The 27,181-nt window shown below is 40.1% G+C and overlaps 1 protein-coding gene across 7 annotated transcripts; it reads left to right on the top strand.

The window, feature by feature from the left end:
- The first annotated feature begins 593 nt into the window (after positions 1-593).
- On the top strand, positions 594-25,849 carry SPDL1 (spindle apparatus coiled-coil protein 1). Of its 7 annotated transcripts, none has more exons than XM_062188709.1 (12): positions 595-779; positions 5,745-5,926; positions 7,863-8,039; positions 8,474-8,668; positions 9,607-9,756; positions 9,846-9,944; positions 10,030-10,140; positions 12,794-12,934; positions 18,036-18,139; positions 18,743-18,930; positions 21,889-22,231; positions 25,224-25,309. In XM_062188709.1, exons 2-12 carry the CDS (start codon positions 5,768-5,770, stop codon positions 25,228-25,230), a joined length of 1,674 nt encoding a protein of 557 aa, XP_062044693.1. In that variant the 5' UTR covers positions 595-779; positions 5,745-5,767; the 3' UTR covers positions 25,231-25,309. The 7 variants fall into 7 exon arrangements, with proteins under 7 accessions (XP_062044688.1, XP_062044687.1, XP_062044693.1 ...); XM_062188708.1 differs by having other exon boundaries at positions 25,196-25,274; XM_062188707.1 differs by having other exon boundaries at positions 596-779; positions 25,219-25,849.
- The last annotated feature ends 1,332 nt before the right edge of the window (positions 25,850-27,181 follow it).

Genomic DNA, 27,181 nt, shown 5'->3' with positions numbered 1-27,181 from the left:
AACCCGTCTAACGTCTGCCTCCTATGGCTGCCGGCGGGTTTGCGTGAGGTAACCCGTCTAACGTCTGCCTCCTATGGCTGCCGGCGGGTTTGCGTGAGGTAACCCGTCTAACGTCTGCCTCCTATGAGGGCCGGCGGGTTTGCGTGAGGTAACCCGTGTAGCCCTCAGCAGTATCTGTCATCCTGCGCTACGACGGTAGCTGTAGCTCCGTCGCAGGATGCTTCCGGGCACTGTCACTCGGACTCGGATTCTGGGACTCCCGCGCCACTCGGCAGGGAAGAGCCCTCCGGGAACACCGCGGCCAATCCCCGCGCGGCTAGGGCGTACGAGGCCGGTACAGTTGTGCCAACGGGGATTCCCTGTCGCCACATGCGTCCTCCAGAAGGCACTGTTGCACAACCGAAACAAAACTCCAAGGCACGGCAACTAAAAGCACACACCTAGAAGCGACACCCAGAGAACCGCAACTCAGCAAAGCTACCGACTCCGTAGTCTGGTCTGCGCCTGCGCCACACCCGCGGCGCTCCACTTGCGCCTGCGCAGTCGCTCTGTTGGGCGTTTCTTCGTCTTTTCGCACGGCTTGGGCGGAACGTCTCGTGAGAAGTGGGAGTTCTCGCGGGAACTTCATTCAAAAAGCCCTGGCGCTTACTCGAGCGCTTGTAGAGTGAATGGCCGGCGTCTTTCTTGCAAAGGTGGGGTTGGAATCAAGAATCGGGAGGCCTAAGCTCGCCTCCCGAGCCGCGGGCGGCCGCAGCCAGGGGAAAAGGGTGAGGAGAGAGGTAAGGGCAGGGGCCAGGTGGGAGGTGGGCGCGGAGAGGTGCGGTGGGCAGGCAGTGAGCAGGCCCTCGGGAAACCTGGGGTCTGGGTGTCCGTCTCGCCTGCAACCCGCGTTCTCATAAACCGCATTCCGAGCCTGGCTCAGCCTTCTGTGGGACCGCCTCGTCGCCCTCGGGGCTTCTGGGTAAATACGGAGAGCTGGGTCGTGGCGGGGCCGCAGAGTAACAGCCGGCGGCTTTGCCCGGTCCGCGACCCTAGCCGCTGGCCGCTGTGAAAGCCCAGCTGAGAATTGCTAAATGCACACCGGATCTCGAGGACAGGACCCAGAGAGCATTCGTTACTCTTCAGACTATTGTTAACCTTTGTAACGAGTACTTTGTACTGAGCTGAATAACAATGTGGTTTCACCTCTTTATTTTCCTTTTAATGCCGTTCCTAGAAAATTTAAAACCACAGATGTGCTTCACATTTTGTGCCCGTTGCACGGCACTGTGTCAGATTCTGCCTTCATGGTTTTCCGTCCATTACCTGATTTAATCTCAACAACCCTTTTCCTAGGTGTTATTGTCCTTGTTCTGTAGATGATACGATAAGATATTAAATAACCTGTCCGGGTTAATGCAGCATGTGAGTGGTGGAGATTGGGTAAGAACTCAGGCTGGTTGGTTCCCACCCAGAGCTTCTGGTCCACTAAATGCTTTGTGTTTGCCGTTTTGAGAGGCAAGGCAGAAGCGTGGTCCGAGCACTGGCTTTGGAGCTGGACTTTACTTCGCATCTCACTTACCACTTAGTAGCTGATGACCATGGCAGACAGTGGTTCAGACAAGGGTGGTAGCATAAGAGGCGGTGAGAAACGGCCAGATTCTGCATATATTTTAAGGGTAATGCCAGTATGACTTTCTGATACAGGGCGTGTAGGACTGCGAAAAGGAGTCAAACACGCTCTGGGCCTGAGCGACCTATAGAACGGAGCTGCCTTCAGCTGACACACTGATGTAAACAAAGTTTTGGAAAGAAAAACAGGAATTCACAGTTTGAACATGAAAAATGTCAAGTAGTGTCTCCACATAATGGGAATTCCAGCAGATCTTTTGAATGAATCATAACGTTTTTGACTTCTTTGTATATTCCTAACTGGGATGTCTTAAAGTTAATTCTGTTTTTTTCTTTAGTAGATGCAGATGACAATATTTACTTGGGCTTATCAAGAGAATTAAATGAGATAATGTCTTTGAGGCTGTAGATGTGACAAATGGTAAATCCTCAATAAATTTAAGTTATTGCCAATGCAGCAGTTAACTGACTGGCTCCATCATGTACGAGCTTTGTAAAGTTTTTTTATTTTAGCACAGTAACTGCCAGCCCCTGATAACCTAGGACACCTTTTATTCTTCTCTTGAAACCCTGTGTTTTCTCTTGTCTTTCTTTATTCTCTATTAAAGATCTTACTTCCCAGTTTACTGATAAATTGAAGCAGTTAGAAGGGCATTTTCACAGATTCCCCCCACTGTCTACCTGCTTCTCAGCATCAGTTCTCATACTTTTCTTTCCCTTTATTTTTTTTTTTAACTTATTTATTTATCTTATAGGGTGAGAACGAGAGAGAGAGAGATATCTTCTGTCAACTGGTTTACTCCCCAAATGGTGGGAAGAGCTAGGACTGGGCCAGGCTGAAGCCAGGAGCCTGGGATCCATCTAGCTATTAGACAAGGGTGGTGGGTCCAAGTGCTTAGACCACTATCTGCTGCCTTCCCAGGTACATTATCAGAGAGATAGATGGGGAGCAGAATAGTGGGGACTGAAACCAGCACTCCAGTGTGGGATGCCAGGGTCACAGGTGGGGGTTCACTGACAGAGCAGATGAAATGTTCATGCTTCTGTTGAAAAATTCTCTGCAAGTTAGACTGTATCTTTATTCAGGGACATCATTGTAGCAGATCTCTGGTCTTCTCTCCTGGATTTAGCTCATGGCATACAAATGTACTGTTGTTATTTTTTTCCATTTTAATAAACAACACATCATAGCCACTATTTCCCGTTCTGCTTACTACTATGTTTATCTGCTGTCTGTGCAGCACATCTGTGCTTGTCATGTGTTTGTCTCCCACTTTTTCTCTATCAAATCCATTCTAGTCAGGCTTTCACCCCCCGTCTCTGCATCAGAACTCCCATAAATCAAAGCTAGTGGCCAATTCTTTCTTAGTTGATGTAGCCCCAGCATTTGGCATGATTGATTGCCCCCACCTACTTAGTACAGTTTGCTTACTGGCTTCCAGAACAAACCATGCTCTTGTTTTCTGTCCGCCTCACTGGTCACTCCTGAGTGTACTTTCCTGATTTCTTCCCCACCGTATAACAGGTTTCAGTGCTGGGCCCCTTTCTCTTTAATTATGCTCATGCTCTATTGATAGTCTCAGGAGTTAACGCTGATCATTTCCAAATTTCTGTCTCCAGTCCAGACCTCTCTCCCACTCGTATATCCAACTGCTTGCTTGACATTTTTCATGTTCAGACTGTGAATTCCTGTTTTTCTTTCCAAAACTTTGTTTACATCAGTGTGTCAGCTGAAGGCAGCTCCGTTCTATAGGTCGCTCAGGCCCAGAGCGTGTTTGACTCCTTTTCGCAGTCCTACACGCCCTGTATCAGAAAGTCATACTGGCATTACCCTTAAAATATATGCAGAATCTGGCTGTTTCTCACCGCCTCTTATGCTACCACGCTTGTCTGAACCACTGTCTGCCATGGTCTCTCTGCTTCCAACTGTGTTCCCCTCCTCACTGGTCAAAACAGCAGCAAAAATGATCCTTTTAAGTTGTATCAGATCTTTGGCTCCAGATTTGAGAATGGCTTCCCACTTCATCTGGAGTAGAAGCCACGTTTCTTAACACTGGCATTATTGGCACAGAGACACCCCCCGCCCTCTGCCCTGCCTTCTCTCTACTATGTCTAACCTGATTGCTGTGTTGTTTACTCCTTTTATTTGTTTTCTACCTTAGGGCTTCTCCTCTGTCTGGAACTTACTAAATAGCTGCATGGATGATTCTCTCTTGCTCGGACTCCTGTTTGTGCCACTCATCTCTTATTCCAAGCTCCCTTTTTTCTCTTCTACTTTTGTTTCTATTTCCACTTTGTATTGTATTTAGTTATACTGTAATAGTCATCTCACAGTATCTTTGGGAGATTGGTTCCAGGACTTGGACCATCTTCTACTGCTTTCCCAGACCATAGCCGAGAGCTGGATCAGAAGTGGAGCAACTGAGACTGGACCTGGTGCCCATATAGGATGACAGCACTGCAGGCAGCAGTTTCACCTGCTACACCACAGCTCTGCCCCCCCTCCCCCCCTTTTTTTAAAAGATCTATTTGAAGGGCCAGTGCAGTAGTATAGCAGGTAAAGCCATCACCTCCAGTGCTGATATCCCATATGGCACCTGTTTGAGACCTGGCTCCTCCACTTCTGATCCTGCTCTCTGCTATGGCCTGAGAAGGCAGTAGAAGATGTCCCAAGTCTTTGGGCCCCTGTGCCTGCGTGGGTGACCAGGAAGAAACTCCTGGCTTTGGATCAGCCCAGCTCTGACAGTTGTGACCATTTGGGGAGTGAACCAGTGGGTAGAAGATCTCTCTGCCTCTGCCTCTCTGTAAATCTGTCTTCCCCCCAAAAAATACATCTTTAAAAAAAAGATTTATTTATTTGAAAGGCAGAGTTACAGAGAGAGCGAGCGAGCGAGCACTTCCATCTGCCATCTGCCAGTTCACTCCTCAAATGGCTGCAACGGCCAGAGCTGAGTCGATCTGAAGCCAGGAGCTAGAAGTTTTTTCTGGGTCTGCCACATAGGTGCAGGGGCCCAAGCACTTGGACTTGCCCAGGTACATTCGCAGGGAGCTGGATCAGAAATGGAGCAGCTGGGACTCAAACAGGTGTCCGTATGGGGTGCCAGCACTGCATGGGGCAGCTTTACCCACTACAACACAGAGCTGGCTCCTTTCTAGATATTTTTATTCTGCAGTTAATTGGATCTGAGGATACAGAAACCTGTAGAGAGGGTGGACTATATCCACTGTTTTCCTGGAATGTAAGTTTCATGAAGGGGGAGGGAGGTTTGGTCTGGTCCATTGTGTCTGATGAATCTGCTGTGACCAGCATGGCGCCTAGCACATAGACATTCAAGAAATGCTTGCATGCCTGGCAGCCTGACTACATTGACTTAAGCCATGGGGAAACACCTTAGCAAGGCTGCTGGTCTTTCTAGGTAGAGCTGTTTATGAGTTTGACTTCAGAGGCTAGGGCCAACTAGGGAAGGATGATGACTGAGGCTGAGATAGAGTGGAATATTTTTTATATATTATGTTTGTAAAGTCCTTGATTGAACATCTAGAATAAAAGCTGTGTCCTCTAATTGCTGTGTACATGGTTTCTATTCTGCATGATCATGTATAACTAGTATACTAGTGAGTGTGTTTGCAGGAAAGCAAATTGAATAAGTGGAGGAAGTTAAGATTGTTGTGAAAGATCAGACATGATATTCCCTGGGTTAATTGTGAACCTTTTTTAAGGTGGCCTTTTTGTATTTTAAATAGCAGTCAAGCTACTGACAAGATTTCTTTCATTGTTTTCTTGACTTTGATGACATGGGTACTTGATAGCATTTTGAGACCAATTCTACCTCGACATTTAAGAAACCTTAGCACACAACTCAAAGTTTCCCCACAGTGAATTTCTTAGAGGCAAAATTAAATGCATTGTTTTCTGTTTTGTTTGATCTCAAATCATCTAACAGAATTACAAGAATAGTTCCTGCTCTTAGAACAAGAATGCAAATTTGACCACTTACAATTCAGAAAGAAAATCTCAAAACTATGTTTTAACATGGCTGTAGTACCAAGTATATCTGTTTCTTCTGTGATTGACATGGTTGTATGGGGTTTTCTTGTTTAAGCTTAAGTAGTTTTATTTCCTCTATTTATAGTAGGCTAAAAACGGGAAAAGAACATGGAGGCAGATGTAATTGCAGATCTCCGAAGCAAACTCAAAGAGGTTGAAAGTGAACGACTGAAAGCCGCACAGTATGGTTTACAACTACTGGAGAGCCAAAGTGAACTGCAGAATCAGTTGGATAAATGTCGAAATGAAATGACGACCATGACTGAGGTAGGACTCTGCTGTTCTGTTTGCCAGGATATGCTTTGCTGTTGAACATTTGTCGAGCAGTTATTATTTATTTTCTGAAAACTTTAGATCTTGTTCTCACTCCTGTCCCTGTTAAAAGAGAATGAAATAAATGAGCACCTGATATTGGTTCCAACCAATGCATTCGGAGGTTGAAAATCAAGTTATAGGGGCCAGCGCTGTGGTTTAGTAGGTGAAGCCGCCACCTGCAGTGCCAGCATCCCATATGAGTGCCAGTTGGAGCCCCGGCTGCTCCACTTCTGATCCAGCTCTGTGCTGTGGCCTGGGGAAGCAGTAGAAGATGGCCCAAGTCCTTGGGCCCCTGCACCCACGTGGGAGACCCAGAAGCAGCTCCTGGCTACTGGCTGCAGATTGGCACAGCTTTGGCCCTTGCAGCCATTTGGGGAGTGAACCAGCGGATGGAAGACTTCTCTCTCTCTGCCTCTGCCTCTCTATAACTCTGCCTTTCAAATAAATAAATAAATCTTTATAAAAAAAAAAAAAGAAAGCAAATCAAGTTATGGTCACTCTACTTACCATATTTTACTCTACTTACCACAAGACTTTGTTTTGTCTACACTCTTCATTAGTGACTTCACTTGTTTCAGAGCTCTAAATGTCATCGGAATTCCCTCAAGATAATGATATATTAAGCCCTTATTTCTCCCCTGAAGTGTAGGTTCATGTATTCAACTGTCAGCAAATGGACATCTTAAAATTAACATACATAGGCCGGCGCCATGGCTCAACAGGCTAATCCTCTGCCTTGCGGTGCCGGCACACCGGGTTCTAGTCCTGGTCGGGGTGCTGGAATCTGTCCCCGTTGCCCCTCTTCCAGGCCAGCTCTCTGCTATGGCCTGGGAGTGCAGTGGAGGATGGCCCAAATGCTTGGGTCCCTGCACCCCATGAGAGACCAGCACCTGGCTCCTGCCTTCAGATCAGCGCGGTGCGCCAGCGGAGGCGGCCATTGGAGGGTGAACAACAGCAAAGGAAGACCTTTCTCTGTCTCTCCCTCTCTCACTGTCCACTCTGCCTGTCAAAAATTAAAAAAAAAAAAAAAAATTAACATATACAGATGGAATGCTTGATTTCACCTACTAACGAACATTCACTAAAACTTCGCTTATTTAGGGAATGTAATAACGATTCTTCCAGTTGCTTGGACCAGAAATTTAGGAGCGTTGCTTAGTATTTTTCTTTCCCGTGCTTCTCATTTTAATCCGTCAACAGGTTCTGAGAACTTGACCTATGAAACATCTATTTGTGCTACTCTAGTTCAGCCTGCTATCTTCTCTTCCTGGGCTACTGTAACCGCCTTCTTTTTTTTTTTTTTTTTTTTTTTTTTTAGATTTATTTATTTATTTGAAAGAGTTACACAGAGAATGAGAGGGGGAGAGAGAGAGGTCTTTCATCCGCCTGTTCACTCCCCAGTTATTTATTTTCCAGCCATTCAGTTAATTGGCTAGTTTTGGTCAGCAGGAGATGAAGGACACTACGTGCCAGTTGATATTTCAGCCAAAGCAAGGACCTTTATAGGCAGGCTCTGAAACTTGTCATTGTGAAGTTTGATGCAGATTTTGGAATCCAGAGATTATTCCTGGGGCTGGCTGCTTGGACCTCCTTTACCACTTCCTGGGGCTGGCTGCTTGGACACCAGAAACCACAGATTGGGAAGTGATAGCACCAACCTTTCCTGGACTAGTGTCTGTAGTAACTTCAGCTTGAGTGTTTTGAGACAGCTGTAGCCTCAGAGTACACCTTAGGAATTTAAGACTGATGAGCTACAGAGTTATTCCAGCGTTTAGCATGTGGTTATTACTTGGAAAACAGAGAATGTGTGAAACAGGAATGAAACACTTGAAGGTGAGAACTGATTTTGTGTAATGGCTTTCAGTGAATTTTTTGTGATTGTTTTCAGAGTTATGAACAAGAAAAATACACTCTTCAGCGAGAAGTTGAGCTCAAGAGTCGAATGTTAGAAAGTCTGAGTTGTGAATGTGAAGCTATTAAACAGCAACAAAAAATGCAGCTGGAGCAATTAGAAGAACAGCTAAGCAGAAGCCATGGACAGGAAGTGAACGAACTAAAGGATAAGGTTTGGATTCTGTGTATTTCAGAGAACAATGTAATGTGTTCCTGTAGCCATCTATAAACTTTAGCTGAAGTTTTTTTTTTAAGTACCAGCTATGTGAAATAGCCAAGAACAAGGTTTCCATTATCTTGCTGTTGGGAAGTGATAACCCTGAACAACAGTTTACCTGCGGAGCTTGCATAGTTAATGTTGTACTAACACACGACTATTTAATTTTGGTAGCTAGATTCTAAGGGACACAAGCTATCCTGGTTACTTGTATGGGGTATTCCTGTGGGTATCAAACAAAGTCTTTAACTGTCTTAAAAGATGCTTAGTCTTGGCCAAATAGGAAACCCTGGTAGTCCAATCATAAAATAAGATTGTGTCAGTCAGTGATATTTTTCAGGGAAAAAAAGGCCTTTTGATTTTAACATTGAATTTTTTTTTTGCTTTAGTTAGAAAAACTGAAAGCAGAATTAGATGAAGCAAGGCTTAGTGAAAAGCAGCTGAAACACAAAGTAGATCATCAGAAGGAACTCCTGTCCTGTAAATCAGAGGAGATACGGGTCATGTCTGAGCGTGTGCATGAGAGCTTGTCTTCCGAGATGCTGGCTCTTCAGATTGAGCTGACGGAAATGGAAAGTGTGAAGGTAATTTTTAGGGTTTGGGTCTTGCTTATGGCACTTTGTTGTTCTAATTTTTCTGCATGTTTTGCAGTAACTGTTAGAAGCTAGTTTGAAGGCTGAAATATTTCCTAACCTTTGACCATACAATATTTTACAGAGTTTTTAGGTGAATCACTTCATTCATAATGCAGCTTTAGGTTCCATGATTACGTAAGGCAGACTTTATGTTTAGGTTGATGAATCCTCTGGAAGAATTTAGAGGCACACTCATTCTAGTTTGTGTCATAGAGACCCAATATAAAATATTGGTGCAGTGGCAGTTAACATGGATGTGAATGTAGGGTTTTTTTTTTTTGTTTGTTTGTTTTTTTAAGATTTATTTATTTATTTGAAAGAGTTACACAGAGAGAAGGAGACGCAGAGAGGAAGAGAGAGAAGAGAGGTCTTCCATCTGCTGTATCACTCCCCAATTGGCCGCAACGGCTAGAGCTGTGCCAATCCGAAGCCAGGAGCTTCTTTCAGGTCTCCCACGTGGGTGCAGGGGCCCGACAACTTGAGCCATCTTCCACTGCTTTCCCAGGCTTTAGCAGAGAACTGGATTGGATATGGAGCAGCTAGGACTCGAACCGGTGCCCATATGGGATGTCGGCACTGCAGGCGGTGGCTTTACCCACTACGCTACAGTGCCGGCCTCTGAATGTAGGTTCTGCATTTCAGAGTAAGAGTAGTTAAAAGTTATAACCTTAAATTCATAGTAAAAATAGATTAGCTAGGACCTTCCTGTTTGATTCTCTAATGAAAACTTTAGTAATTAAGACAGTTTTTAATATGCCCCAACAACCTTTGACCAGTTGTTTAGTTTTAGTTTTGAGTGTGAATGATCACCGATAGATCATTCTGAGCAGCTGTTAAATGAAAGATTATGTAAGAGTGTTTTTTCTTTTTCAATTCCTGTTGAGTAGACCACCCTCAAAGAAGAAGTGAATGAACTACAGTACAGAGAGGAACAACTGGAGCGCCTTACTGCTAATTTAATGCGCCAGGTGGACCGGCTTAAAGAAGAAAAAGAGGAGCGAGAAAAAGAAGCTGTTTCTTACTATAATGCCTTAGAGGTATTTGAATTATGGTAATATCTTTTCCAATTTTTAAGTCATTTTCTTGCTAACCGAGTCTTAGCGAAATCGTTTTCTTTTAATCTTAGAAAGCTCGTGTAGCCAATCAAGACCTTCAGGTGCAGTTGAGCCAGGCGCTTCAGCAAGCCTTGGATCCCAATAGTAAAGGCAACTCTCTGTTTGCAGAGGTACTTCCAAGTATTCTAAAAATTAAATGGACTAAATGGCGTTTTGTTTACTACCAGTGTGAGTCAATGTGCTGATATTTTCTAGGTGGAAGATCGAAGGGCAGCAATGGAACGTCAGTTTATCAGCATGAAAGTCAAGTACCAATCACTAAAAAAGCAGAATGCATTTAATAGGGAACAGATGCAAAGAATGAAGGTATAGAATTCTCATTCTCAATGGTTTATTAAACCTATTTTATGTTAGCATTACATCACAGATATGTTAAAGAAACTATCGTTTCCTTCAGACCATATTTAGTCAATCTACAGCTGCATTACTTTTTAAAGAAAATTATATTTAAAGATCCTTTTATATTTTAAGAAGAGCAACTTTGGAATAAAGATTTAGTGGTAGAATATTTAGCAACTACTGATTGTTTTTATCATTCCTCACCAGCCTTGCCAGGGAGGTATAAATCATTTTTATGGAGTGGAGATTAAAAAAAATGAAAAAGTTTTTATTTCTGGCTCTTGGCTTGGTGTCTTTCTGAACACAGTCCTAGGGTTCCTACTTGCACTAAAACTAGCTCTCGTGTTCTCTCATGAAGGCTTGTTATAGAATGACATTTGAATTTTGGGGGTCCCCTTTTCTTAACAGCACTCAAGTCATGCATGTGGGCCCTTAGAATTGTCCTGGAGTTAAAATGTAATAAAAATATTTTTGTAGTGCTTGGCAAATGAATAAATGCTTACTAAACAATAGTTGTAGGTCTTGTTTCTAAGGATTTTCAGACTGTGCTGCCTGGTTTCAGGCTGTGCTCCTTTATCTGGGAATGATTTCTCTATAAAATTCCTCATGTTTGCTCTTTGTTTTCTTGCAGTATTTGTTCGGCTCCTACTCTTAATCTTCCAGGTGTTCCTTGATGTCCCCTACTAGCTTTAGAAACTAACAGCATTCTGGATTTTCCTGGGTTAAATGTGCCTAGCCTCTATCCTGAAGCAGGAACAGAAAGGATATTCCTTCAAGTGTTAAAAGCTGCCTTTCTTCTTTGTCAGTGTACCTGTAACCTTGTGTCTTTGTTTGCTTTACTCAAAACTTTATTTAAGCTAATTAACACTTTTCAGAACTATGGGAACTTCTAAAAGCAACTTTGGAGTCTAGATATTTTCTCCTGATGCAGGTAGAGTTGTAATTAGATAGTCAAAAAAGTTAAAAGATATTGTGGATTGCCTTAGTATCTTTCAATTGCCTTTTTCCTGTATGGTCCGTCTTTTTCATTTGTGATTGAGGAGTTTAATAATTCCTTTCACTTAATTAAAGTTAATGAAATTTTTTGAGAAAGCCCATGAGATTCTTAAGAGAATCCATGGGTATGATGACTAAGAAATGTGCAGCTTTTGCCAGGCTTACTTACCAGTTAAGTGATTTGCTTTCAGACTACAGCCATGGTGCTCAATTTTATGTTTCACAAAACTACAAAGATATTCATCATTTGTAATAATCAAAGTGGGTTGGACTTACTCTTAAGGGTAAAGCTAAAAACTTGCTACGGGACTCCAAATTCCATTAAGTTGGCAGGTACCAATGCCATCTTACTAGTTAAAGTGATCAGTTTAAGTTCATAACTGATCATAAAGATAGGAATAAGTGTCAAAGGGATCACATATGTAAGACCAGTGTCTGCTAATAGTAATTGATAGAATTAAAAAGGAGAGAATGATGCAACATGGGAAGTGGGATACTCAGCAGACTCATAGAATGACAAATGCCCTAAACAGCACTCTGGCCTCAGAATGAGCCCTTCAGGCATTCGGATATGGCTAAAAAGCCCATGAGAACATTTCAGGCATGGAAAGCCAAGACACTGTGGCAAAAAATGACCTGCATGAAAGATCTCTCTGAGTGAGATCCCGGTGGAAAGAAGGGGCCATCAAAGAAGGAGGTACTTTTCTCTGAAGGGAGGAGAGAACTTCCACTTTGATTATGGCTTTGTCTAAATAAGGTCAGAGTTTGTGGACTCAAGAGGCTTCCATAGCCTTGGCTGCTCATGACAAGAGCCTAGGGAGATTACTAACGTCATAAATAAGAGTGTCAATTGTTAAATCAACAACAGGGGTCACTGTGCACTTGCTCCCCATGTAGGACCTTTGTCCTTAATGTGCTGTGCTATGAGAATTAGTGCAAAAACTAGTCTTCAAACAGTATTTTGTACTTTGTGTGTCTGTGTGGGTGCAAACTGTTGAAATCTTTACTTAGTGTAGAGTTGATCTTCTGTATATAAAGATAATTAAAAATGGATCTTGATGAAGAATGGGATGGGAGAGGGAGTAGGAGGTGGGATGGTTTAGACGTGGCAGGGCAGATATAGGAGGAAGAACCACTATAATTCAAAAGTTGTACTTCTGAAATTTATGTTTATTAAATGCTTTCTGTTAAAAAAAAAAAAAAAGATACTCCTTGGGATACCTGCATCCCCATTATCATGTGGGTTTGAGTTCTGGCTTTGTTTCTGGTTCTACCCTGGAAGGCAGCAGATGATGACTGAGGTATTTGGATCCCTGCCACCCAGGCAGGAAACCAGTGAGTTCTGGGCACCAGTGTTGGGCCTACCCTAGCTGGCCTTTGGGAAGTGAACCAGCAGGTAGAAAAATCTCTTTGTCTCTGCCTTTCAAATAAAGTGAAATAAATTTAAAAAATACTCAAAAGTTCCTATAACAACTTACTGCTATATATATTTTCAAATCATTAGACTAAAAATAGCTAATTAGTTTCATTTCCAAAATGAGTTAAAAATAACAACATATGAATTATACCAGTAATATGATTATCAGAATATTAATTATTTTTGGCTGGGATTTTGTGTTTCTAGTTACAAATTGCTACATTGCTACAGATGAAAGGATCTCAAACTGAATTTGAGCAGCAAGAACGGTTGTTTGCCATGTTGGAGCAGAAGAATGGTGAAATAAAACATCTTTTAGGTGAAATTAGAAATCTGGAGAAATTTAAGGTATTTGTTTACATTTTAAAAATACAGCCAAATTTTAATTTGAATATCTCAGTATTTTTAAGTGAAATAGACTTTTTTACTGTATTATTAACTTTTGGTTTCAGCAGAAGCTTGACCCAGTATTTTGAGTATTTTTTGCTCCCAATCACTTTTTGCTTCACGATATTTTTGACTTTTGCTTCTTTTAGTAGAGGCAAGCCAATCTATTCCATTTTTGTTGTTTTTCTATCATTATTTTGAGTACCCACATATTTAGTATACAATTGAATGATCTTGAACATACATATACCCTCTGGTAATTACCACACAGATCATGGTGTGTGATATGCCATACTCATAGTTCTAACACCACAGAAAATCTCTCATGTTTCTTAAGAGTCTCCTAACTTGATGATATTAACATTGCATATATAAATACTGTTGAACTGAGGCAGGCCTTGGACATGGCAGTTAAGATACCCGCATCCCATATCAGAGTGTCTGAGTTTGCGTCTCTACTCTACTTCCAGTCCAGCTTCCTGCTAATCTTGGGAAGCCTCAAATGATGGTTCAAGCACTTGGGTCCCTGCCACCTACGTGAGAGACCAGGTAGAGTTCTGGGCTCTGGGCTTTGGTCTTGCCCACCCAGCCTTCATTGTTGTGGGCCTCTGGGGAGTGAACCAGTAGATGGAAAATCTCTTTCTGTCTATCTGACCCTTTCTCTCTGTCACTCTACCTTTCAAATAAGTAAATAAATAAAGAATTAAAAAAAAAAAAAACAGTTACTGTGAACTTCATATAAATCAAATCATTTAATGTATAGTCTTGTTTGTGTCTTTCATTAAACCTCATATCAGTGATTTCCCCTAATTGTTTTTATCAGTAGTTGATTTTTTTAAAAGATTTATTTATTTGAAAGAGTTACACAGAGAGAGAGAGAGGTCTTCCATTCGCTGGTTCACTCCCCAATTGGCCGCAACGGCTGGAGCTGCACAGATCCAAAGCCAGGAGCCAGGAGCTTCCTCCGGATCTTCCCACGCAGGTGTAGAGACCCAAGCACTTGGGCCATCTTCTACTGCTTTCCCAGGCCATAGCAGAGAGCTGGATCAGAAGTGCAGCAGCTAGAACTCGAACTAGTGCCCATACGGGATGCTGGCACTGCAGGCAGTAGCTTTACCCACTACGTCACAGTGCCGGCCCCAGTAGTTGATTATTTTTCAGTAGCTTATACCTCCATTTTGTAATGGAGATTTGTAACTGTGTTCAAACATTGTGTAGCTACTGAAAATCATATTAGATGTTTTTAATAAACTCTAAATGTGTTTTATTTTGAAATCAATTCAGACTTCCACAAAAGTTGTTGGTATTTCTTTACATCTTTTACACAGGTTCCCTAATTGTCAATTTGCTTGATTACTTTGTGTTTATGTTGTGTTTTTCTTAAACATTTCAGAATAAGTTGCAAACTACACATCCATTTGCTTCTAAGTACTTAAGTGTTAATGAAGACAGTTCTCTTACATAACCCCACTACACTGATCAAAACCAGGAAAATGAATGTTGATAAAAATTGAATACTATTAACTAAACTGCTTTTTACATTTTACCGGTTACACTAATATCCTTTATAGCAAATTGAAGAGTGAAGCTGGTTAGTTACCTGGTACATTGTCCTTTATTTGGGATGTTTCTGATGTGTTTCGATTCAGCTGTGTAATTTTGATGAGAAACTACAGGAATAACATATTATTCTCAAGTGCATCACACTAGATGATACAGGATGTCTGTGTCTGTGCCATTATTGTAGCTACTAGCCTTAATCATTGGGTTAAAGTTATGTCTTCCAGATCTACTGTAAAGTTATAATTTCTCCCTTTACAATTAATATCTTGTGAAGAAATACTTTGAGACTAAGTAAATTCTATTTTCCCTAGTACTTGAATGTGCATTCTTGTCTAAAACAAAAAATATTGTGATGATAGCTATTCCATCATTCTTTCTGCATTTATTAGTTGAATTCTAAAGCTTGGAAAAAAATCTTTTTCTTTCCTTTTCATTTATTTATATCAGTGCAGCTTCTTTGATACCTGTTTTATCCTCTATATTCTCATCTATTACTTTATTTACTCTAATACTCAAATTATCCCAGTAGGAGCACTCACTTCTCTAGCACACGATTCTTTGAGTAATTCCTAGTTATCTGGTGCATTAAGATGTTGCTGGAATTAGCATTTTTCCAAGGAGCACTGGTTTCTTTTCATGGAGAATGGTATTTAGAAACCAAGATCTGGACACTAGATATGCTTATTACTATTGTAGTGTCACTGCTTCTATATTCTATCAGCAGACAGAACTGAGAGTAAATGTGTATGTTTTTATGTGTGTGTGTGTATATGCCTGTAATATGTACATATATATATGTGTACACACAAATGCTTTGTACTATTAATTACAATTTGAATCTAACACCATAGTATTTATTTCTGACAGTAAGAAACATAACTCTTATTGTCCTCAGTGCATTTGCTTGTTTACTCAATCATAGAAAGCACATAATGTTGGAACTACTAATCTGCTAACTAGAGTTCAGGATTCATTTGCTGTTCTTTGTGTTCTTGCCTGGGGGATAGTCAGAATGCTGTGTTCAAAAGTTCCTTGGACTATTTGGACTCTTTTTTTCCCTCCTCCTGGCATAAGGGTGTGTTATTCATAGGAATTACTGGTAGGTTTGTTTGTGTTTCTATTCCATTTTGTTGTCCTCCTATGCATATTGAACTTCTTTACCTACTTAAGTATGCAAAACACTGGCATGGTTTTTAAAGTCAGAGCTGTAAAAGACATGTTCTCAAAGATGTATTCATGTCCCCATGGACTATCTCATGCTAATCTTAGCATCCTTACCCTGTTTCTACCCCCTCATCTTTGTACCCTTGAAAATAGCCAATTTCATCTGTTTCAGGTTTATTCATTTTGTTTCTTTGTGTAAAAATGAGCATGTGTATGTATCTTTTATCTCTTTTTTTTTTTTAACAAAATGTAGCATATTATAGTCTTTTGCACTCTCCCCTCCAATTTTTTTTTTTTCATTTACAGAGTAACCTGGAAATCACTTCATCTCATTTTATACCCAGCTTTGATGAAACCTCCTCATTCTTGTTTATAGCCTTAAAGGATTCCATTGTGTGGGTGTATTTTTATTCACTGATTTCCTGTGTCTGTGCATTTGCGTTGTCTTCCACTCCAGACTGTGCTGTAAAGCACATCCTGAGTACATACACGTTTTCTTACTGTGGTCACTACATGTTTGGAGTTAATGCCTACAGTGGGAGTGCTGAGTCAGAAGTAAATGGGGAGCTGGTACTGTGGCGTAGTGGGTAGAGCTGCCAGTTGCAGTGCTGGCATCCCATATGAGCACCAGTTCAAGTCCAGGCTGTTCCACTTCCGATCCAGCTCCCTGCTATGGCCTGGGAAGGCAGTAGAAGATGGCCCAGATGTTTGGACCCCTGCACCCATGTGCAGGAGACCAGGAAGAAGCTCCTGGCTCCTGGCTTTGGGCTGGCTCAGCTCCGGTAGTTACGGCCACTTGGGGAGTGAACCAGCTGGTGGAAGACTTCTGTCCTCCCCCCACCTCTCTGTAACTCTGCATTTAAAATAAATAAATATATCTTTTTAAAAAGAAATGGGTGTGTAATTTTATTACATATTTCCCAACTCCTTCCCATGACTTGTACCAGTGTGCATTCCCACCTGCAATGAATCACAGTGGCTGTTGCTCCACTGCCACCTGTGCAATGTGATATCTTTTTAATATTTGCCAGTCTGATGGATGAGAAGAGATGTCTGAGCATAGTGTTAATCTGCATTCTTCTGAGTGAGGTAGAACATGTTTCCATATACTGATTTATTTGCCTGTACGTGTGTGTTTATGTATAGAATTTATTCTTATTTTCTACTAGGACTTGCATGGTTTCACTTTTTAAATTTGGAGTTCTGGTCTCCATTGAAATTTACTATGTATGATGTGAGTTATAAATCAAATTGTATCATTTTTTTCCAAATAACTAGCCAGTTATCCCAGCACCACTTATTAAAAAGTTCACTTGGTCCCCAGTGCTTTGAGATGTTACCCTTATATATTCAGTTTCTACACATCCTTGAGTCTGTTTCCAGATTTGTTTGTTCTAGTCCATTAGTCTGCCTGTCTGTGCATCACTGCCACACTGTTCTCATTATAGAGGCTTTGTAGTATGTTTTGTCTAGTAGGACACAGCTTTTCTCTTTCAGTATCATCCTGGCAATTCTCACATGTTTGATTTTCCCTGCCTAGCACTATAAAGCTTGCTAATATTTTTATTTGAATTGCATTACACTTATACATTTTTAAATTAATTTAGGGAGCATTGGTCTCCTCTCAATAACCTTTTGATGAACTAAAGTGTCTAAATGACAGATTTTTTAGAATATTAATAACCTTTTAGACCTCTAAATCATGACATTTGTGTATCAAAAAGTTAAGTGTATATAACTTTATTTATGTCCCTTATAAGAACTGTTGAAAGGAATGCGGTTTTGGTTAAATTTTCAGAATGTTGGTTGGCAGGCATATGTAGTCCACTAGTGGACTCAGCATTATACTTTGTTGAAAATATAACTTTTTTAAACCAAAGAGTTTTCTGTCTAATTTTTGGAATTGTTTGCAATTTTAAGCAGACTTACTAACTTTTCTCCTAGAGAAATGTATAAAATTTCCATTAGAATCTCAGAAGAGTAGAGAGAAAAACAACTTTCAGGATCTCTATCATATTTTTCAGTTTTATGGCTTGGATGTAAAGCCATGAAAGCCCATGAGCATTTATTTCCTCCATTCTAAAAGCCAAGAGAGGGAAACATAGGATGTAGGTATGTGAGAGGCACAGGCTTTGAAGTCAGGTCTGGATTCAGAGTCTCTCTGAAGAGAGGAGCGCTTGTTCTCAGACCCACTGCAGACAGTAAATGAGTTAAATGGTTCCTTTGTGTAGTGCCTGCCAAATGTATATATTTAATAAGTAGTGGCTGCTGTTATTAATAAATGTATGCTAGCCTAATTTGTTATTTAAGTAATGATGATTTTTGTTCTTTTTAGAATTTGTATGAAAGTATGGAATCGAAGCCTCCAGTCAACTCTGGTGTTGTGGAAGATGATACCTATTATACGGAGTTACTTCAGCTGAAGCTTGATAACTTGAAGTAAGTGTCTGGATGAATGGATGGAAAGGTGGAGAAAGAACCTTATTCTGCTTGTAATTGCTAGTATTTGTGACTACAGACTTTCATTTTGAAGTGATCAAAAGAAAATTCCAGAAAAGAAAAGCAATAAAAAAATCTATGCAAAATACATGAGTTTTATGCAAGAGTTAATTACTACTGATCATTGAAGAAAAATAGTTTAAATAAATTGAATGTTTTTATTTCTTTGAGTTTTTACTTTTCGACCTGTAAATGAAGAGAACTTAAATATTGAAAATGTTCTTATAACCCAAATTTTTTAAGAATAAGTATCACATAATTTAAAATTTAAAAGAATTTATTTCTGCCTGAATAGATTTGAAAAAAAGTATTTTGTCCTTTTGTCCATTTCCTTTAAAGAATGGATGAGATTTTTGTTTTTAGAGGGAAGTACTATTGTTGAAACTTGTCCCATTTGTTTATTATTTCTTTGTGATTAAAAATCCCAGAAAAATGTATTTTAACTGCATTGAAATAAATATACAATAAAAAATTTATTCTACAATATGTATTTATATTATGCTATTTTAATATTCCTTGGTTTTCATTATTTCATTATTGCAGCAAAGAAAATGAAAGTACCAAAGGTGAATTGTCCATACAGCGAATGAAAGCATTATTTGAGAGCCAGCGGGCTCTGGATATTGAGCGAAAACTTTTTGCAAATGAAAGATGCCTCCAGCTTTCAGAAAGTGAAAATATGAAGCTTAGAGCTAAAGTTGATGAATTAAAACTGAAATATGAACCTGAAGGTATGTTGGCTCATCTATTTTTATCTTTTAAATCATGAGTAGGTCTGAGAAATTGTATCAGTGTTGTTTTTCTTATTAGAGCTTTATGCAAATCCCATTGGAAGCTAATTTGTGGTTATGCATCTGCAGTTAATAAAGCACATTCACTGCTGCAAAATGTATAGGAAAATCCAAAGAGAACTGGATACTTGGTATTGACAAATATGTGTTCTTTTTGGAGATGGAAATTCATACTATCTAGTAGAAGTGTAATATGGTAGACTTCCCCACTTAAGATTGAAGCACCTGTGTCATACCAGAGAGTTTCATTTTATTGAAGCAGCTGATGTTTGAGAGCTGCATGGTTAGGACTGTTTGTAGAAAAACCTAAAATAATGAGGACTTAAGTATTTTTTCCTCCCCCTAGTGGAGGTCTGGAGGAGGTACTCCACAGTGTCAGGGGTCAGGCTCCTTGTGCATTCTTGGTCTGCTGCTTTCCCACTGAGGCAAGTGCACTTGTGTGGCCTCACCTGCCTCAGGAAAGCCTGAGAAATGGCAGTCTTGATCGCAGGGACCATATCCCACTAAATGTTGAGAATTCTATTATTAAGGAAGAACTGTAGGACAGATACAAGGTAGCAAATAGTAAATCTAATCTTTTTTTTTTTTTTTAATATTTATTTTCATTTACTTGAAAGAATGTTAGAGAAAGAGAGATTTATCAATCTTCCATTGCTGGTTCATTTCCTGAATGCTCGCAATAGCCAGGGCCAGGTCAGGCTGAAGCCAAGAGTCTGGAAATCCATCTTAGTCTCCTAGATGGGTGGCAGGGGCTCAAGCACCTTGAGCCATCTTCCGCTGCCTCCTGGGGTGCATTAATAGGAAATTGGATCAGAAGCATGGAGTAACCAAGACTCAAACCAGCACTAACTGATTGCACCACAACACCTGCCCTATGGCTATTCTTGATAGACTAGCCCTTCTAAATAGAAGTCTTAACTGTACAACTCTGCATCTTTTTTGCTATAAAGAGTGAATTTATTATAAATAAATTAAAGAGAAAAAATAAAAGCAAATATAAAAAAGTGTAAGAATGTGATGATTCTAACCTTCACCCTTCAAAAAAAGATGTTGTTACCTGTTTCAAATTAAGGATTCTCAACCAGCTTTCACCCCTGAATTGTTCCTACACTTAACTCTGTTTCATTACTGTATCAGGGGACTGCAGTGATTCTAACAGTAGTGGCGAGGTGTTGATCATCAGAAGGTTTTTACATAGTTTTACAAGGCTTCTCTTTCTCTCTTCCTTTTCTCTTCCCTGATTCAGACTGGCTCCTCTGATTAAGAGTGATCCATTTTGAATTTCAAAGGTCTGCTGGACTGAATACAACCAAGAGACAGGAGGAGGGGGAGGGTAGCAAGTCAAGATGTTGTGGGTTTCAAAGGAGCAGTACAAGAAGAGGAGATAATGATCTGAAAGCAACAGTGTGGATTAGGAATACCAACCCCTTCTGCCTCCTTCACTAATATTTTGATTTTGAAAATGAAAGGCACACTAATGTGGAGGTGGGGAAAGGATATTAGAGCAGTTCATTAAGTGACTGACTATGACCTGCATTGAACACAGTTATGTTAGACCATGAGGACAGAAAGCTTTTGCAGTAGTCTGTGGTGGGGTGATGTGTTTGGACTGCAGCTATACCCATCACTGAGATAGTGAGATTCTGAATATATTTTATAGATGGATCTAACAGGCACAAATTACCAATATTCACTATGGTTGGCCTGTTCTTTCTGTTGAATCCCTATGACACACAATACTGAGTGAAATGTGTGCTTCTGAACCTCATTTTACAGATTTAAGAAAATGGAGCTCAAAGAAGGTTCAGTACTTTGGCACGGTCATGCAGTGGCTGAGTGCTAGTACTAGAATTTGAGGAGCCTCCATTGTGTCGTAGCAGTTAAAGCCACTGACTACAACGCCAGCATCCCGTATGGGTGCTGGTTCATGTCCTAGCTGCTCTACTTCCAATCCACTCTTTACTAATGGCCTGGGAAAAGCACTGAAAGATGGCCCAAGTGCTTAGGCCCCTATAACGCTTGTGGGAGACCCAGAAGAAGCTCCTGGCTTCAGCCTGGGCCAGCCCTAGCTGCTGCAAACATCTGGGGAGTGAATCAATGGCTAGAAGATCTCTCTCTCTCTCTCTGTCTCTCCCTCTCTCTGTAGCTCCAACTTTGAAATAAATAAACAAACTTCTTTTAAGAAAATAGAATTTGAATGTGGACTCCTTGATGCTGCACCAATCCTCAACACCGTATGAGCTGAAATATTCGCTTCCTCTATGGTTTTTATCCAAACACCAGGAGAGACCATTTTAAGTGTTCATTCCTAGAACCAATATATTGAGTTTCCATCGAAAAGTTTATATCCAAATAAACTTTAAAAGATACAGTTAATGGAGTTCATGAAAAAGAACAGATAAAAGATAAAAACAATATGTTTTAATAAAGATATGAGTGGATTTTAAAAGAACGGATAAAAGGACAAAAGTATATGGGACCTGCCTGTGATGTAGCAGGTTAGGCCTGTGGGTGTGATACCAGCATCCTGTATGAGTGCCAGTTTGAGTCCCGACTGCTCCGCTTCCCATCCTGTTCTGTGCTAAAGCACCTTGGAAAGCAACAAAAGATGACTGCAAAAATAAATTCCTGCCACCCACGTGGGAGATATGGAAGCAGTTCCTCGCAACTGGTTTCAAACTGGCCCAGCACTGGCTGTTGCAGTGGACCAGTAAATGGAAGATCTCTTTATGTCTCTCTCCTTGTCTCTCTGTAACTCTGCCTCTCAAATAAATAAGTCATATATATATATATATATATGTATATATATATATAACTAATTCTGCTTATATTGATTATGCCATTGTATTCAGTCATTGACTGGATTTCTTTCTTTTTTTTAATGGTTTTTAATCTCAGAGAAAATTGAAGTGCCTGTACTCAAGAAGCGACGTGAAGTGCTGCCTGTGGATATAACTGCCACTAAAGATGTCTGTGCCAGCAGTGCTGTTGGGGAAGAATCCTGTGGATTACCACCTCAGAAAGAGGAGACTCAGTGCTGGCCTAGCAATTTAGAAGATAACAACTTGAAGTTAGAAAAGCCAATTTATACAAACCCTCCAGTAGTCAGTCTCCCTCCTCACAAAAATCCACCCATGGAGATGCAGCCAAAGAAGGAAAAGAAGTGTGTGAAACTCATAGGAATTCCAGCTGACCCTGAAGCCTCCGGTGAAAGAAGTGGGAACAACCCTGATTCTCCCAGGTCAGTATTCTCTTTCCTTCAAGGCCACCAGCAGACCTGTCCAACCCTCCTCTCCCGCTGCATGAACTATGCTGTCTGTTTCTTTATCTGTTTCCTTAGTATTGCGTGTAGTGTTATTCCGCAGTTTCATCTGCCTGCCTTCAGCTTTTCCAGATTTTTAAGAAAGACTAAAATGATTGCAAGGGCTAAAGACTCCTGAATAAGCGAATTGTTTTAAATAGTTATACTTTTCTATTTCATAAAACAGAAATAATCAGTCTTAACACATCTCTGAATGTCATCAATTTGAGTAAGTGTACTGTTATTTTTCTCCTGGTTCAAGAGTAGCCATGAAAGGAAAATTGACTTTCCTTCTCATAGGGCTTTCCAGTATAAAAAATTTCAGCTTTCTAGAAAACTTAGGTGCAATTGTTTATGGCTTTTGAAGTTGTTTATCCTGAACCTTCAAGAATGGGTTTTGATGCCTATTTTGACATTTTTAAATATCAAAGCTAATTAATTTTCATGTTTTCCTAAAACTTCAAAGCCTCCAGTTTCAGCATAATTGAGTTTACAACTAAAAGAGGAAGTGGCAGGTGTGTGTCTGAAATAATTTATGTATCTAGGGCCTTGTTCTTTTAAAAAAAAAATGACAATAATAGAGGTCAGAAGGTAAGAGGAAGGAAGTGAGTGGAGGGAAAGGTAGGTAACAGTGGCTGTGGCTGGAGTTCTGGATGTGCGTAGCAGGACAAGAATGGAGTGAAAACAGAAGTGGATGAGGACGATGGAGAAGGTAACAAAATGATGAAGTGTATCTGCATGCAGTGCAATGATAGATACATCTAAAATAAGTATCTGTGGGTGTTTAAAATGTAAGCGTGTTTAAAAGGTAAGCGTGTTGATGGGACAATGGCTAGCTTAGCTTATGTGCTATGAAATGAACTCTTTGAGGTGCTGCTAGGGCTCTGTCTGTCTTTGAGAGAGGGTGTAGCCTATGACATTTTACTAACTGATGTGTATTTGAGTTGAAATCCTGAGACACAGCTCCCCTTATGCAAAGACTTCCTTGTATGCTTTTGTCTGGCTTCTCTTCAAGTCTTCAGTTCTACCAAATGTCGTGCTCAACAGTGTAAGCACTTCAGCAACCTTAGCTGCTGTTATAGGAAGAATAGTTTGTTCCTTCATTTCTTGAGCTTGCATGTAATGTCGTAACCTGAAAGTCGTGCCAAATAAAAGCTTGATATCTAAAGGAATAAGTAGCTTCCAGTAGATGATATCTGATGCCTGCACATGTTCCGCATGGTTGTGAAATGTGATTTGCTGGTTAACTGTGTTTGACCACTGTCTGTTTCTGGAGGGGGATTTCCAGAATTGAGCCATGCACACCTTGCTATCTGTGTTGTCTTCCTTTCTTTCTTTGCTGTGTTTTCTTTTTGGCTTGGTAAAAATTACTTGTGCAAACATATGTAGCTAACTGCTCGCCCAAATAGCAAATTGGAAATTTTTTATCTGCTAGTTAAACAAAAACAAATAAAATACCACAAAACATTTGTTTTTGTGTCTATATGTGTGAGTCTATCTGCTGACTTAAGACGTTGCCAACCTCTTGTTTTCTGCATGCTTCACTTAAACATGCAATGCAAAGATAATTGTGTAAATAAATTTGGGTTTTATTAGGTACTTTACTGTTGCATGCTTTATAAATTTAATTGATTTCTTGCTATAAAGAATCCTTACATGCCTTTTAAACTATCTCTCCACTATTTGTTTTTTCCTTAATTATTATCCTGCCAGTTGAAACTCAATTTGAGGTGTTTGGGGTGTGTGTGTTTTATTTATTTATTTATTTTAAAATATTTTTTGTGGGGCTGGTGCTGTGGTGCAGTGGGTTAATGCCCTGGCCTAAAGTGCCAGCGTCCCATGTGGGCACTGGTTCGAGTCCCAGCTTTTCCACTTCCTATCCAGCATTTGCTATGGCCTGGGAAGGCAGGGGAGAATGGCCTGAGTCCTAGGGCCCCTGCACCCACGTGGGAGACCAGGAGGAAGCTCCTGGCTCCTGGCTTTGGATTGGTGCAGCTCTGGCCATTGTGGCCAATTGGGAAGTGAATCATCGAATGGAAGACTTCTCTCCCTCTCCCTCCCTCCCTCCCTCCCTCCCTCTCTCCCTCTCTCCCTCTCTCTCTCTCTCTCTGCCTCTCCTCACTCTGTGTAACTCTGACTCTCAAATAAATAAATTTAAAAAAAAATATTTTTTTATTTGAGAGGCAGAGTTACAGACAGAGGGAGATACAGAGACAGAGAGTCTTCCTTCCACTGGTTCACTCCCCAAATGGTCAAAATGACCAGGGCTGTACCAGTCCAAAGCCAGGAGCCAGGAGCTTCTTCTGGGTCTCCCATGCAGCTGCAGGGGCCCAAGCATTGGGGCCATCCTCCACTGCTTTCTCAGGCTCATTAGCAGGGAGCTGGTTTGGAAGTGGAGTAGCTGGGACTTGACCCAGTGCCCATATAGGATGCCGGTGCTGCAGGCTTTAGCATTAACCCACTGCACCACAGCACTGGCCCCATGTGAGTGTGTGTTTTAATGAGAGAAATAGATATCTATTTATGCAACCCTGGATTCTGTGTTGTTTTGATTTTGTGCTTAGCCTTTTGTCCATCAGAGTAACATTAAAATATTGCTGTAGCATTTTAGTTTTTGAGTCAGGAATGCTTGTCATGACAGATGCCATTTCGTATTTTAATTCTTTAATTTAGGTTTGCTATGGTTTTATTTTAACCAGTCTTCCAGATGTTCTTTAGACATTTACAAAATTAAGTTTAAAAAAGTTCAGTTACAGAATCAATGACTTAATATCCTTAATGGTATTGGAGTTAACTATTAATTTTTTTTACTCTGTATACAAAAAAAAATCAGTATGCCTCATAGGAGGCCCATTACACTAAGGGTTTATTTATTTAATTTTCCATAACCACATTTGAATTCAGAGTGGATGCTTTAATGCCTGTAGGGTAGCTGCTGAATCAAGGCTTCAAACAGAAGTTAAAGAAGGGAAAGACACTACAAGCAAATTGGAAAAGGAATCCTGTAAGAAATCACACCCCATTCTTTACGTGTCCTCCAAGTCCACTCCAGAGACCCAGTGCCCTCAGCAATAAAGACTTGTCCTTAATAAGAGCAAGGTACTTGCCCAGAGCTTACTGTGATTAAGATGGGCTTAGATTGCCTTTATCTGAAAGGTGCCACTTGCTGGGTTATATCCATCTACCTACTGCACCAGGGCTCTGCATTTTCATGCTTCCTTGACTGAGTGTTCCAAATTGGGTTGTGATTCTAACCCGGAGAGTTCCCTAAGTGATGGCATCATGTGGAGCTTTTGTGGACCACAGTGAATAAACCATTAACTGAAGGAAAATGTTAGAATTAATATAAATCTGTGTTGCATTTTGTTTGTTTTTTTAGTGACCTACCTTGAGAGCCAAATGTCTCAAATGAGAATACTGAAATCATTATATTTTTCTCTGTACTTTTTTATGAATTTAGTTTTCCACTGCATTGTAAAAATGGGAAGTTAAAAAAAATATTGTTAGTGGATTTTGACAGTGTTTAAAGCACCTATGTTCATCTTTGTATTCATATATATATAATTTAAATTTTGTGACATAAGCCTATGAAACAAGTAGTTTTAAAATTTAAAATAAAATTGCAATGTTTTCTTCCCTTGTATTTTCTTAAACTGTGTAGATAGTAGTTATCAAAAGAGAATAAAGGGGGAAGAAAAACTTCTGAAATTCTTAATTCCCTGATTCATAAAATTTTATATATATACTTATATATTATAATTTATATATATAATTATATGTATATATGTTTCACGAAGATATATTCTAAACTTTCCAAATAAAGATTTTTAAAAATTATAATGGTTATAGACTGGTCTATAACTTAATTTTGTACATATTCTATAGGTTGGTGAAATTGGTTCTTCAGAGAAACAGAATCAATAGTTTGTGTGTGTGTATGTATTAAATACACACACACAATCAGGGGACAGGGAAAGAAACTTGTTTCAAGAAATGGCTCATGTGATTATGAGGCCAAGTCAAAATCTACAAGGTAGGCTGGCAGATTGAAGACCCCAGGGAAGAGACTAGCCAGCAGTTCAAATGCAAAGGCCATCTGCTTTAAATTCCCCTTTTGCTTGGGGAAGGTCAACAGCCCTCTATCCAGGACTTGATTAGATGAGGTCCATCCACATTAGGCAGTGCAATCTGCTTTACTCAAAGTCTGCTGATTTAAGTGCTAACATTATGTAAAACATCTTCACAGAAACACCCTAGTGTTTGAGCACATACATAGCTGCATGCTGTGGCCTAGCCAAGCAGATGCAAAATTATCCATCACAATGGGCATCTTTTCTATTAGACAAGTCTATTTAAATATATTAGGTAACAGGAAATTGGCTCTAACATCTAAATATATCAAATAATAAACTCGGGTTGTTTTAATTTGCTGTAAAAAACATTTCTTGGGAAATTAGAATATTTATATTAAATAATGTCTTGCAAAAAGAATTAATGGAAGGCACTAGAGAGAAAGTAACTTATTAAATTATGGATTTATTAAATACTAGATTAAGTTTATTTAAATAACTTTAATTTGTAAGATATCTTAGGAAATTAGGATATTTATATTAAATAATATCTCTTGCAAAAAGAATTAACAGAAGGCATTAGAAAGCAAATAATAATTTCAACCCTGATGATAATATCAAATAGATGACCATATTCATACTGGGTATTGGAGAATACTGATCATTTCTTCCAACACTGAGTTCTTACCATGAGATGTACTAAGGGTACAGAAGTAAGCCCTCAGGGCTTACAGGTTAGTGGACCTGTCTAAGTGAATGGGTAGTGGCAGTGGTGGTATTACTAGTGACAGGTATCTATCACTTGATTAAGTCTAATGTG

Source organism: Lepus europaeus, chromosome 4, assembly GCF_033115175.1.
Source record: "Lepus europaeus isolate LE1 chromosome 4, mLepTim1.pri, whole genome shotgun sequence".
Lineage (NCBI taxonomy): Eukaryota > Metazoa > Chordata > Mammalia > Lagomorpha > Leporidae > Lepus > Lepus europaeus.
Note: the sequence above shows the minus strand (reverse complement) of the source record. Positions and strands in the feature narration are given on the sequence as shown.

Coding starts and splice junctions, on each gene's coding strand:
- SPDL1 (XM_062188706.1), top strand. CDS start 5,768: ATGGAGGCAGATGTAATTGCAGATCTCCGAAGCAAACTCAAAGAGGTT. Junction 8,669..9,606: donor CGGAAATGGAAAGTGTGAAG/GTAATTTTTAGG, acceptor CCTGTTGAGTAG/ACCACCCTCAAAGAAGAAGT. Junction 12,935..18,035: donor GAAATCTGGAGAAATTTAAG/GTATTTGTTTAC, acceptor TGTTCTTTTTAG/AATTTGTATGAAAGTATGGA.